Raw genomic sequence first — 14,541 nt, 5'->3', positions numbered from 1 at the left:
TGTGCAGTCCAACTCGGGAGTGACACGGTATCTGTCTCCTCCCGTGTTGAATCAACATCTTGTGATGACGCTGGAGTGTCCTCTCCAGTGAAGCTGAAGCTACAGAGCCTGGGCAGGGTGATATGGAGGGTCTGCTGTTGCCCATGCAGCAGACCCCCCCTCTCTTCGCAGCTGAAGGGTCCAAGGGAAAGACGAGTCAATACAGCTTGGCTTCAGGTGCGCCGCAGGAGTTGCCGGTGTTGACTACAACGTCAAACTGCCTTAGGGACTCCGGCTCCAGATTTTCTGTCGGGGTTTACTCCCTTAGCCTTTCCCCTGAAGAGGTATGCCGCAAGGCAGCGGAGGTTTTTTGGAGTCAGAGTTTTCCTTCTCTGATGTGCCCTGACTGGAAGATCGAACCAGCGACACTTAGCTCGCAGGCCGACGCTTAATCCACAGAGCCAAACCAGCCAGGGCTATATATCAGGAGTAGGGCAGAGATAAGGAATAAATGAAGAATAAAAGGGAGACAAATTTTTTTCTAAGAAGAAGAAAAGTAAAGGGTAAAGAGATGGAAGGAACAAGGGAAAAGAAAAAAGGGTGGGAAACTGAATCAGAGGGAGAAGAGTATATTTAAAAATTATTTCTTTATCTATAAAACATCACTTTGTTTTACAACAGGAATACATACACATAAAAATAAAACAAATGCTGATTTCCACCCACTTCATATGTGTTTATGTATGTATGTGTGTGTGTATGTATGTATATATACATAATTATTTTTTGGTAAAGCTTACCAGAAAAATCTTCTTGAATCCCATGGCTTAGCCCTAGGAAAGAAAAATATACATTTACTTAAAATCCAATTTAATTCATACAGTTCATGAACATCATAGAAGAACATTTAAATGGTCCTTTTAGGTATTATTTCAAATATCTCAAGATAGATAAAACATATTGAGAGACTAAAAGAAATTGTATACAACTGAAATGTAGAGTGAAATTATTTAAACATACTGCATACGTTTCTTCATTTTTCTGTTTCTCTCCCTATCAATTAAAGAGTTAATACTCAGTTGCTCACAGGCAGGTAATGCACACTGTTCCAAGTATGGTCCCAGACGACTACCCTACAACCCAAGAGGAGAGCAGGCACGGAGAGAGGCACACTTGTTCCAGTGTGTGTGTGTGCGCACATGTGAATGTAGGCCACGTCCAAATCTAGCTCAGTTTTTCCTTTCTTATTGTTCTCTAAAGTTGAATGTTCATTCGGTTAGTGAAAAAAGTTTATTGAGCATCTGTGTGTGCTATGTACTTTCTAGGTATTATGGGTACAGCAGTTCGTGAAAGAGGAAAATCCCTGCCGTTATGGAATTTACATTCCAGAAGAAGATACAAGAAATATTTTTACAAACATTTGCTCTAAATTTCACTGTTAATATGGTTATCTGGAACTAAAAGTTTTACATTATTTTAGTCTTCTGATCCAATATTACCAAACGAGAGTTTCATATTTTTGAATGTGGAATTTTTGTTTTTTGTAAGTATGCTAGATATGTTAGCTACATACAGTGTAAACAAAATTAGCCATATCTGCAGCAAAATAGGTGCTGGCACACAGGCTTTATTTAAAGAAAAGCTATGACAGTGCTAATGAATAATGTGTACTTTTCTAGAAATAAGTGTTTTCTAGACATCTGCTACAAAAGGCAATTTATTAGGCTAACAAAAAATAGGATAGGACATATTTCTAGGAGAGAGGTTGGAGATTTGAAGTTGATTAATGAATGGAGGGAAAATCAGAACGAAAAAGACACTTATCTCTGACCAAATTCAGAAATACAGGTACTTCATTAATATAGCAAAGCATCTAGCAGAATTCTAAGTCAGCTGAGATCTAGAGAATTTCAGTCTGTGTTTTACAAAAATAAGTGAGATGTTCTTTATAGAGAATTTGTGCTTAAAACAATAACCAAGCTTATTTTCTTTTTGCTATTGGTTTTGTTTCATTTCTATCTTCTTATTATAATATAATCTTCATAGAAGGAGGAAAGGGTAAAATTCTAGAGTCAAGTTCATTATGGGTCACAAATGGATTGATTATCTGGTATCTTTTATTCCAGATTTCAGTCCTGATTTTCTTTCTTTCTTTTTAACTTTATTTTTATTGTTGACACTACTACAGATGTCCCCATTCCTCCTACCCCCCTATTTGCCCAACTCCAACCAGCCCCTACCTGCCTTCCCTCTGACCATCACCGCATTGTTGTCTGTGTCTACGGGTTATGCATACATGTTCTTTGGCCAATCCCTTTACTTCCTTTCATGTTGTCCTCCCCTCCCCCTCTAGGTCTGTAATCTCTCAAAACAGACAGAAGTGAACTGTATGATGCTCTTTGACCATGGAGGGATACAATACATCCTTGCAGTCCATGCTGCTTTGGTGAAGCCTCTGACTTTCCTGCAACAGAGCTGGCAAGAAACAGGCCAATGGCCAAAGAAACCAGCACCTAGAGATGAGTGCTTAGAAGCACATAACAGACTAGCTTCCAGAGATTTGTTTGTAGGTGTCAACTAGGAGTCTTACAAAGCCTGGCCAACAAATATTTCACATTATTATTGATTTTGATTACATCTAATTGTTTAAACTTGGGAAAGGTGAGATCATACTGCTATTTGCTACCAATTTCATTTGTATAAAGAAATAACAAAAAAATGATCAAAAATGACAAACCAAAATGATAGCATATTAATTCAAAATAACAGCAGATAAAATATTTAGTACCTAAACTTCAGACCACTTTATTGCCACCTAAAGGAAACTGGAATTGTTTCCATTAATAAAGAATAAGGTACTTACCAATATGTATAAGATAAGAATAATCCTTGATGATTATTTCTGCTCTAAAGGTATCATACTGATGATCAACTATTACTGAGTCTAAATTGATATCCTTAAAGAGAAAGCAAAAGAGAAAGATTAAAAAGTAATTTTTCCCTAAACTTTAATAACTATATAATGAGGCCTGTCCAGAAAAAGTCCAGCCATTGTTAATTTAACAAGAATAGTTTGTGTGACATCTCTGTAACCTAGCAGACAAGGAGAGTGGACTAGAATGCGTAAACAATGACGACTTCACTGTACTAGTCAGTGGGGGTGGTAGACATCACTGAGAGAGCATGTGTAGTGTGTGGCTATCGCACTCAAAATGACGGAATGAGTAGAGCAATGAATCTGCATCAAATTTTGAATTAAGCTTGAACATTCCTCCACGGAAACTATTCAGATGATCCAGAAGGCCACAGCTATGGGCAACTGCTGATTGGCAGCTTTATCATGACAACATGCCCACCCATCCATCATGTCTCATGCAGAGTGTTCTGGTGAAACATCAAATCACCCAGCTGACCCAGCCCCCCTACAGCCCAGATTTGGTGCCCTGCATATTCTGGCTTTTCCCAAAACTAAAATCACCTTCAAAATGGAAGAGATTTCAGACCATTCACGAGATTCAGGAAAATATGACAGGTCAGCTTATGGCGACTGGAAGAACTGTGTGAGGTCCCAAGGTGCGTACTTTGAAGGGGACTGAGGCTCCATTTTCCTATGTACAATGTTTCTTGTATCGTATATCTTCTTCAATAAATGTCTTTATTTTTTATATTACATGGCTGGATACCTTCTGGACAGACCTCATACTTTTAAGATGATCAGTGGAACTTTACATGGCACTTCTTTACAGAACCCACAAGATAAACATTACTCCTATTTTTTCTCCCCTACAACCCAGTTCTCTTCAGAGCACATATTGCAATCTGAATTACACGCCTATCTGTGCTTACTATCTACCTTACTCACTCATCTCTAAGCTCTAGGCGTAAGGAACTGTATATAAAATTCTTTTTTTAGCCTCACCCGATGATATGTTTCCATTGCTTTTCATAGAGAGAGGAAGAGAGGGAGAGAAAAAAAACATTGATGTGAGAGAGAAACATCAACTGGTTGCCTCCAATATGCACCCGAACCAGGGATCAGACCTGTAACCAGGCGGCATGTGCCCTGACCAGGAATCAAATGATTAACTCTTTGGTATACAGACCAACACTCCAACTGAGCCACATGGCTAGGGCTATATATAGAGCATTGTTTGGCACCTAGTAGATGCTTAGAAAATATTTTTTGAATAAATAATTTGGCAAAAACGAATAATTAGACTAAGAGCCAAGATATTTGTGCTCATTTTAATCTTGCCACTATTGTGTGATGCTAGCAAATTACACAGTCTCTCAACTTCAGATCATCAAAAAACAAACCAAAAAAACTCACTAACAAATTTTTAGATGTCTCTAAATTTCCACACAGCCTTGATGCAAATTATTTTGGTACCTTTCATTTGTACCAACAATTCCTATCAGTATGCCTCAAGAAGTTTTAACATTTGAAATATCTGGCAAGTCAGGGGCACTGACCTCTTTTCCCTTAAGAGTGTCAAATAAAAAAATGACAAAAGCCAACACAATAGCCATGTCGTGTGAATAAATCAAAATTATACTATTGTTTTGTCGTATTGGCAAAAAATAAACTTTTTGGTGTGCCACAAAATTTTAGTAATTAATTTATGTGTGCCATGAGATGAAAAAGGTTGAAAATCGCTGATTTATACCAAACACTGAACTTCTTATAACACATAGGAGCCTCCCTTAGTCATCCACCCTCTGTGCCTCACTGATACTACTAATGGCAGTAAACCCCAACTTCCCTAGGCGCTGCCCTCTAGGTTTTGGATTATGCAAGGAGGAGACAATAACAAGAGGGAATGGAAGGCGGACAAGCAGTGCCTCTAGCCCTCCTGGCTGTATCAGGCAGCGGCTGGTCACTCTTATAGAATGGTCAAATCATGCTCCAAAAGTCAGAGGAACTCACTGGCTTAGATGTGGTTCTGTTACTACACAAGTAGCATGAATTCTCAGAAACCCCTAGCTGCTAGAACTTGTCTGTAAATCCACATGGTTCCCCAAGTGGGAGAGCCTTGTCAGTTGCTGGAGGATGTGTTGGAGGTGTTATAAACTGCCTGCTTATTTATCTGATTTCCTAGCTGGACCATAAGCCCAATAAAAGCCAAGTCTTTATGTATCTGGTGTATTATCAGGTCCCTGACATCTAAGAGAGCACAGCAAATAAAGTAGGTGTTCATAAAATAGTGAATAAATTATCCTGAATTTTAGTTTCAAAAGGGCATGTGAACCCCATTATTGGTTTAAGCACACTAAGCCACAACAGTGAAGTCTCTCCTGTCTCTCAAATCCCAATTACGTTCAAGAAATTAATTCTCATGGTGAAGTTAAATAGGATTCTCACTTTTGTCATCTGTGCTTCCAAACAAACAAACAAACAAACAAACATATACATAGAAAAGCACATATACTTGCTAGTTTAGTTTGTTAAGAGCATAGACAATGCGGAGCTAGCCTGCCTGAGTTCAAAATGCTGGATCTGTCATTTACTCTGTGACTTTGAGTAAAGTACGTAATCTTTCTTCGTTTCCTTACCTGTGAAGCAGGATAACAAAAGTATTTATCTCATAGAGTTACTGTGAAGAGTTAGTAAGTCAATACAAGAAGTGTTTAGAAAAGTACCTGGCACTTTGCTAACTTTTTTCTTTCTTTCTGATGTTAAAGATGTGCTTACCTTCTGTTTAGTATATATGACAATGGTAACTAAACAATCTGTTTGGAACCAGTCATAGCTGTAAAATATCAAGAAAAGAATGAAGAATTATATTGACATTAGCATATATTAAATTATTAAATGTTTAAAATCTACAATGAGAAATATATTTCTCTAGGTGAACTTTTTTCCTAAATAATCAGTGGTTTTATCATTATATAACTGCCAATTATTTCCAAATTTTAAATACCTGTACTCCCATGTGTTCCAACTTAGATTCAGAAAAAGTTATCTTTGACAGGACACTTTTTATAAAAATTACACATCTCCTTATTAAAATCTTCTTTCATCAGAGCAGTAACAAAACACAATGTTTTCTTAAGGAACATGACAAAATCTACATGCTTTTATTCCTCCCTGTTACAAATATATTACTACTCAAGAAATTAATTCATCTAGGTATTTTATTGGGTAAACAGTAAAACTGAAGATAAACTAAGTCCTCTGTTTTGTAATAGCTATTAATCAAACTGATACATTAGGTACACAAAAGTAAACACTAAAGGAGGTATCCCTAGGCCCTTAACCTATATAGAATGATTTAACAAATTGTATATGAAATAATTCAACAAATTTAACATATAGCAGGATGCTGCTGATATAATATAAACTGATGAAAGGGAGAAAGGTAGAAAGAGAAAAAAGCTACAAAGAACACACATAACCCTGAAGGCATCTGAAATGTCATTAACAAAAAAAAATATGAATTACTTAATTTACTAAGAGAGTTGGCATGTTAATAAATACATTCTGAAATATTTCCATTAAAAATGATATAACAAATCAGATATACAAAAAACGGAATAGTTAAATATAGTATGGTCATAGAATATATTGTAATACCAATAATATCAAAAGGGAATAATATGTAAATAGATATATGAATCAAGTTGGGTGGAATAAAGCAAATATTAAGAGCATGTACCTAGGATTGACGGGATTACGTCTGATTTTTATCACTTTGTTTTGTATTTTTCTGCATTTTCAAATTTTCTACCATGAATGTATATTTTATAATACAAATTATTTTGAAGTCTTTTTTTAAGTTTTGGTGTTTAAAATGAACCAGATTTCAGTTTATTAAAAACTCATGTTTACAGAAAAAGGCATCATTCTCTAGTCATGCCTGACAAAGGGCTACAGTTCTTGTGCCAAAGACTATGACTAATACAGTGAGCGATTAATAAACCCATAGCTGTTTTATTTTTTAAATGTGCATATTTTGGTCTAGAACTGATTTAGGTCTAAAAAAGTAAAACAAGAATGCATACCTTGGAGAAATAGGGCCTTCTTGGGCAAGTGTATCTGTCAATTCGCTCTTAGGAAGCATGCCTTTAAAAAAAGATTAGAAAAAATAGCCACAGTTTATCAATGTAGCATTTTTATTTCTTTTATTCTTTTCAGTAAACCTACTGAAATATTATAAAAGGACACAAATCACAGATGTACTACTCAATAGATGTTTGTAAAGTAAAACCGAACATTTGCACTCCTGATCACCACCGCTATTTTGACTTTTAATATCACGATTAGTTTATGTCCATAGTTGATCTTTCTAAAAATAGCATCATATATGTTCTCTTTTGGTCTGGCTTTTTTTGGTCCAGCATTATAGACATCACAGTTCTTATGTCAAGCATGACTGATAATAAGCAATAAATCAACTGGAGCTTTCTGAGATTTTATCCATGTCATTGAATGCATCAGTAGTTTGCTCCTTTTTATTACTGAGTAGTATTACAATGCATGAATATACCAGAATTTACTCATTCTCCTGTTTGGGAATTCTATCGCTCCACAACCTCACTAATGTGGAATTGCTTTTTCCTATTTCAGTTATTCTTGTGGGTATATATCAAGAAAACATTCTAAAAGTACACTAAAGCTGTGGTTTTCAAACTGTATTAGAAAACTCTAAGACATGGAAAAAATCTGGAGATTCTGTAAACATTAAATATGGGGTTGGCCAAAAATTCATTTTTTTCCTCCATAAAAATAAAAGACATGTATTTCATTTTCATCAATAACTTTATTGATTTGAGTATTTTGATTATGTCAGCTATCTCCTGCATGATATAACATTGATTTTTCTTAATTACTATCTTGATTTGATCGCTATCAACTTCAACTGGTCTACATGACCACAAAGCATGATCAGTGAGAAATCTCCAGCACAAAACTTTGCAAACCACTTTTGACATGTTCTATCAGTCACAGTACTTTTTCCACACACTGCATAAATAAATCTTTTTTTGTGTTTCAGTTGTGTTTTTACCTTTCTTGAAATAATAAAGCATAATATGTCAAAAATGTTGCTTATTTTCTTCCATCTTCAATATTAAAATGGCTACACAAAAACTCACCAATTTTGATGTCTTTTTTTAACTTAACGTGGATAAGACAACTGTCACAATACAATATAACAAGATTGTTTCCAATGAAGTTAAAGGCAACGAAGAGCTACTAGAGTCTTCTTAAGGAAAAAACCAAATGAACTCTTTTGGCCAACCCAATATGCCCCACCCCAGCCACAACAGGAGTGCATTGTTGTATCCGTAAGATTTTGTTTGGAAACAAGAGTACTGCTGCTAAAAGTTTTGAAAAGCACTGCATTAATTATATCATTACTTCTCAAACTGCAGAGGACAAAAATTAATGTTTAGTCTCTGGTGAGTTTTGAAATTCTGAAATTAGAAATCACAGTAATTATATAATGTTAGAGTAGGGAGGTACCCTTTAAGACAAGTTAGTTTACAGGTTTTTAAGATTCTTTTTAGTCACTGAATCTTCTGTTAAAACACAAGCTTAAGTGCAAGCACAGGTTTTTGACCAGTAATGGCATGATCCCTATGCCCAACCCTCCTTATTTATCTGATCTTGCCCTAGCAACTATTTTTTGTTTCCCCAAATAAAAAAAAGTCCTCAAAGGGAAATGTTTGCCATTGTGTAAAAGGTGAAAAAAAAAAAAAAAGGCAGAAGCACTAAAAGGCATCAGAACCGACAAGTTCAAATACTGTTTTGAGCAGTAGGAAAAAATGTCTCAATAGGTGTATTGCGTCAAATGGAGAGTGCTTTGAAGGTGACTGAAGTTTAAACATGTAAGAATAAATACATAATTTTTAATAAGTTATCCCAGTTTTTAGGGGATTCCCCCTCATATATCATATAACATCTTTTGGAAGCCTCTTATATCATCTTTTGGAGGCAGCTTATAAACAAACAAACAAACACATCACAACCTAAGAATTTCTATAAGAGAAAGCTATCAACAGAATTCATAAATCATTACTCAATAATTTTGATCTTACATAATCTTATCAGGACCAAGAAATCTGGACACTGTGATTTTATGAAAACCACTGTTGCCTCTTCCTCAAATTCAAACTAGTAAAGAAATCTGTCCTGCAATCTCCCAAGGGAGCAAATAAGACAATGCCCAAACATTCTAAAAACTACACAGTACCATACAAATATAAATTAGAAGAGGATAATGCCTTAGGCCAAATAACACACAACACCTTACACATAATATCCTTGGGATAAGTTGAAGGAATCTGAGGTCAGTGTGAGGTGGAATAAAATAATTAGGTAAAGTAAGCTAGACTGAATGAACATTCTCCCTCCCAAAAAAAGCTGACTGATGGACTGATATCGATGTGAAGGGATCAGGTATCTAGGGGAATACTACAGTAGTCTATCCCGCTACGTATTTTAAACAACTGTATGAATAACAACTGAGAAGGCAAGCAGATCACATCTGCAAATACATAGACTTACCACACAGATTTAAATGAGTCAGGTATGAGCAGCAGCTAATACAGCAAGAATAAGTTTACAGTTGTGAGTGTGTGAAACAATTTATTCTTGTATCATCATTATCATCATAACCTGCATGCCTTTTTCCATACAACTGCAAACCTACTTTTGCTCATCCCTGTATATATGTATGTGTATGTATGTGTGTGTATGTATGTGTGTGTATGTGTGTATATATATATATAACACTTTCAGAAGATCTAAGGCCTTAAGAGGTAACTATGCTAGCCAGACCACTGGTATGCAATAGTCCATTTTTAGAGCCACCTTTAACTGAGATATTAGTTGAATGCAGTGCATCCAAAGCAGGGAACTCTCAGGCTGGTTGGCGATTAGCAGATGGGACTTTTCAGACAGGGGAATGGCATGTTGTTATGTCCAGCACAAAGCTGGGACTCCTTCCTGTACACAGCCTCACTCTGTTGGATTTTATGCAGACCAGCAATCCTGTGGCAAGGGCAAAGTATCATGGAGATAAATGGTGTAACTGAACTTAAACATGTAATGAAACATTAATGAAAGGGGCTTCAGACAATATTAATAGTTTCTGGTGCATAGTTTGTATTTTAATTGTATTTTATGGGTCCAAACAAAAATAGAAAGTAGAAGAGAAAAATAACGAGTTGAGGGACACTCGTAAGCTAAGCTGAGATGTAGAAATTTAAATTTTTTGAAGGACATAATTAAAAAATAGAAGAAGCTTGAATTTTCTATGACTCCCCTAGATAATAGATTTGTCTTTCTCCATCTGCTTTGTATGTTTGTTGGGTTTTTTATTTTTTTATAGTCTTTTACATTTAATAAAGTTTGGGTTTCTTACATAAATTTTTCCTATTTACCATCTGTTTGAAACTGACCGTGATAAAAATGTTTCTTTCCATTACTCTGAATGTTCCACCTATGCAAAGCCTTACTGTTTGCTTCTTTGTGTTTTTCTAGCTGGTGCTTCTGTTAGTGAGTAAAACATCAGAAACCTGAAGAGCTGCAGTATTCTTGAGTAGTCTATCTCTTTCACTTTACTTCTGCTTAATTTTTTGAATACTGTTCTCTCTTCTGGATTTATGATATGTCAGTAACACCACTGGTCCCTGGCACTGCAATTAGGGGGAGAAACGGGCCTATTGCATTGCAGAGGAATCCACTTTTTCCATTAAAATAAGACTTAATTTATATGTGTGAGTAGATAATTAAGAATCACTAGAAGTTTAAAAGGAAGTAATCAGCATGTATAGAAGGAGCAAGATGAAAAACAAACTTGATCCTGAGGGGAAAACAAATTATTCAGGAAACATTGCTCAGGTCAAGTGCCACAGAAAAGGGGTAAGGACTGGGCATCTTTGTGGTGTCCTTTAAGATATTCTCCAGTCCTCTATATTTGTACTTTTGTTAGTTGATAGTTGAATCTAGTAGCTAAATCAGATTCAGAGTTAGTATTTTTTGGGGAGCAGAACTCATACACAGTAGGGGTGTGTTGTTCCATCAGGAGAAAGGTTGATTGCTTGTCTCCTAAACAACCAGTGGTACAAAGTGCCTCCATTTCAAAATTAGTTTAGGGCCTTCTATTAATTTATTTGTTTTTTTTAATTGTGTTTTTCAATTGCAGTTTACGTTCAGTATTATTTTGTATTAGTTTGAGGTGTGCAGAATGGTGGTTAGATAATCATATACTTTCATAGTGGTCTTCCTGATATTTCCAGTACCCACCTGGCAGCATACATAGTTATTACATTATTGACTATATTCCCTGTGCAGTACTTTACATCTCTGTTACTATTTTGTAACTACCAACTTATATGTTTTAATACCTTCATCTTTTTCACCCAACTTCCTCCCTCTGAAAACCATCAGTCTCTTCTCTGTATCTATCAGTCTAATTTTTTTTTTTTTTTGGCTATTTATATTGTGTTATATAGATTCCACATATAAGTGAAATCATATGATATTTGTCTTTTTTGTCTGACTTATGTCACTTAGCATAATACCTTCTAGATCTAACCAGGCTGTCCTAAATGGTAAGATTTCATTCTTTTTTATGGCTGAGTAATATTCTATTACATATATGTACTACAGCTTTTTTATCTACTTTTATCTACTTGGGTTGCTCCCATAGCTTGGCTATTGTAAATAACATTGCAGTGAACACAGGGATATGTGTATTGTTTTGAGTTAGTGTTTTGGGTTTCTTTGTATACATACCCAGAATTAGAATCACTAGGTCATAAGGCAAATTCCATTTTTAATGTTTTGAGGACCCTCCATACTGTTTTCCATGGTGGCTACACCAATCTGCATTCCCAGTCAACAGTGCACGAGGGTTCCCTTTTCTACACATCCTCACCAACACTTGTTGTTTGTTGATTTATTGATGACAGCCATTCTGACAGGTGTGAGGTGATATCCCATTGTGGTTTCAATTTGCATCTCTCTGATGATTAGTGACATTGAGCATCTTTTCACATGTCTATTGACCCTCTAGCTGTTCTCTTTGGAGAAGTGTCTATTCAGGTCCTCTGCTGGCTTTTTAATGAGATTGTTTTTTTTTTTTTTTTTTGATGTTGAGTTGTATGAGCTCTTTATAAATTTTGGATATTAACCCTTTATTGGATGTATCGTTGGCAGATATGGTCTCCCATTCAGTGGGTTGCCTTTTGATTTTGTTGATGGTTTCCTTTTCTGTGCAAAAACTTCTAGGTTGATGTAGTCCAATTTGTTTATTTTTTCTTTTGTTTCCCTTGCTCAAGCAGGTATATAAGAAAATATATAGCTAAGAGAAATGTCAGAGATTTTACTGCCGGTGCTTTTTCAAAACATTTTATTTATTTTTAGAGAGAAGGGGAGGGAGGAAGAAAGAGAGGGAGGGAAACATTGATATGTGTGAGAAGCACCTATCGGTTGCCTCCTGCACATCCCCGGACGGGGACCTGGCCTACAACCCAGTCATGTGCCCTGACCTAGAATCAAACTGGCTATCTTTCGGTTTATGGAACGATGCTGAACCCATGGAGCCACACCAGTCAGGGCATGCCTATGTTTTCTTCTAGGACTTTTATGGTTTTGAGTCTTAGATTTAAGTCTTTAATCTATTTTGAGCTTACTTTTGTATATGATGTAAAAAGGTGTCTAGTTTTATTATTTTTTTTTGCATGAATCTGTCCAAGTTTTCCAACACCATTTATTGAATAGACTGTCTTTACCCCATTATATGTTCTTGCCTCCTTTGTTATATATTTATTGACCATATAAGTGTGGGTTTATTTCTGGGCTGTCTATTCTGTTCCATTGATCTATGTGCCTGTTATGATTACTATAGCCTTATAATATAGTATGATACCAGGTAGTGTAATTCCTCCAACTTTATTATTCTTTCTCAAGATTGCTGTGGCTCTTTGGGGTCCTCTATGGTTCTATAGAAATTTTTGAGTTATTTGTTCAAGTACTGTGAAAAATGCCATTGGTATTTTCATAGAAATTGCACAGAATATATAGAATGTTTTGGGTAGTATGGACATTTTAAAAAATATATTTTATTGATTATGCTGTTACAGTTGTCCCAATTTCTTGTCCCTCTGCGACCCTCCACCCAGTGACCCTCCCCTCCAGTTGTCCCACCCCCTTAGTCCATGCCCATTGGTTGTGCATATAGTTCTTTTCTTTTCTTTTTTTTTTAAATTTTTTTGGTTTTTCAATTACAGTTGTCCCATATAGTTCTTTTCAACATCTTCCTGTCTACTCCACTACCCCCTACTATGCTTCTTAATTCTAGCATCATCTCCCTCCCTTTCCCCCATTCCCCCTCCTCGCTGACCTCTCCCCAATATGTTCCCCATTCCTATAATTCTTTTTCCACTCTCGTTGCCTACTTAGTTTGCCTCTGTTTTGATTCCCTAGCTTCTGTTGTTGGTTGTTGTAATACAGTTTTCATTTTAATGTTCATAGTTTTGATCCTCCTTCTTCTAAACAAGTCCCTTTAACATCTCATATAACAGTGGTTTGGATCTAATGAACTCCTTCAGTTTTACTTTTTCCTGGAAGCACTTTCTCTGTCCTTCTATTCTGAATGACAATTTCGCTGGATAGAGTAATCATGGCTGTAGGTTTTTGCTTTTCATTCCTTTGAATATTTCTTGCCAGTCCCTTCTTGCCTGCAGAGTCTCCTTTGAGAAATCAGCTGATAGTCTAATTGGGACCCCTTTGTACATAATTCTCTTCTTCTCTCTTGCTGCTTTTAAGATTCTCTCTTTAATTTTTGACATTTTGATGATAATGTGTCTTGGTGTGGTTCTCTCTGGGTCCAGTTTATTTGGAAGTCTCTGTGCTCCCTGAAGCACAGAGACTTATAAGTCTATTTCCTTCCCCAAGTTAGGGAAGTTCTGCTTCATTATTTTTTCACATAATTTTTCAATTTCTAGTTCTTCTTCACCTTCTGGCAACCCTGTAATTCAGATATTTGCTCTCTTATAGTTGTCCCAGAGGTTTCTGAGCTTCTCCTCATTTTTCTCACTTTTTGTTTCCTCTCTCTGCACTGGTTGACTGTTTGTTCCTTCCCTATGTTTTGATTTGTTGATTTGATCCCTGGTTTTCCTTCCCTCACAACTTGTTTTGTATGTGTTTTCATTCATTTCAGCAGGACTATCCTTCATTCCTTCCTCATCTTAATTAAGTCCCGCTGTTATTTCTGTAAGCTGTCTTATAACTATAGCTCTAAACTGAGCCTCAGAAGGATTATCTATCTGTTTGTCCTTTAATTCGTGTATTTGCTTTCTGGTCAGCTGCATGATTGGGATCTCTATCATTAACCCCGCCATCCTGACAGGTTTGTTACCTTTCCTTCTTGAGCGGGGCTGTCACACCTCCTATGCTATAGGGGGCGGAGCTCTGTGCACTCATCACTACCAGGCGACCCTCACCACACTGTGGCACTTTTTGTGGGGGCGGGGGTCCAAGATGGATTCCTGCCGTTCACTCTCCGCCGAGCGACAGAGAGCCTCCTCCTCCGTCCCCATGCCCTCTTGGCC

At 36.4% G+C, this 14,541-nt stretch overlaps 1 protein-coding gene across 1 annotated transcript in view; it reads right to left on the bottom strand.

Moving 5' to 3' along the window:
• CYB5R4 (cytochrome b5 reductase 4) overlaps nucleotides 1-14,541 on the bottom strand; it is a 78,142-nt gene that overhangs the window by 24,328 nt on the left and 39,273 nt on the right. The window contains exons 6-9 of the mRNA XM_090279626.1: nucleotides 6,982-7,042; nucleotides 5,672-5,729; nucleotides 2,843-2,936; nucleotides 780-812 (exon numbers count right to left, since the gene is read on the bottom strand). Of these exons, the coding sequence (XP_090135752.1) occupies nucleotides 780-812; nucleotides 2,843-2,936; nucleotides 5,672-5,729; nucleotides 6,982-7,042 (246 nt within the window). The remainder of the gene's footprint in view (nucleotides 1-779; nucleotides 813-2,842; nucleotides 2,937-5,671; nucleotides 5,730-6,981; nucleotides 7,043-14,541) is intronic.

Source organism: Furipterus horrens, unplaced genomic scaffold (genome assembly GCF_987537825.1).
Source record: "Furipterus horrens unplaced genomic scaffold, mFurHor1.1.pri manual_scaffold_6, whole genome shotgun sequence".
In the NCBI taxonomy this organism is placed as follows: domain Eukaryota; kingdom Metazoa; phylum Chordata; class Mammalia; order Chiroptera; family Furipteridae; genus Furipterus; species Furipterus horrens.
This window is presented reverse-complemented; position numbering and strand designations above follow the sequence as displayed.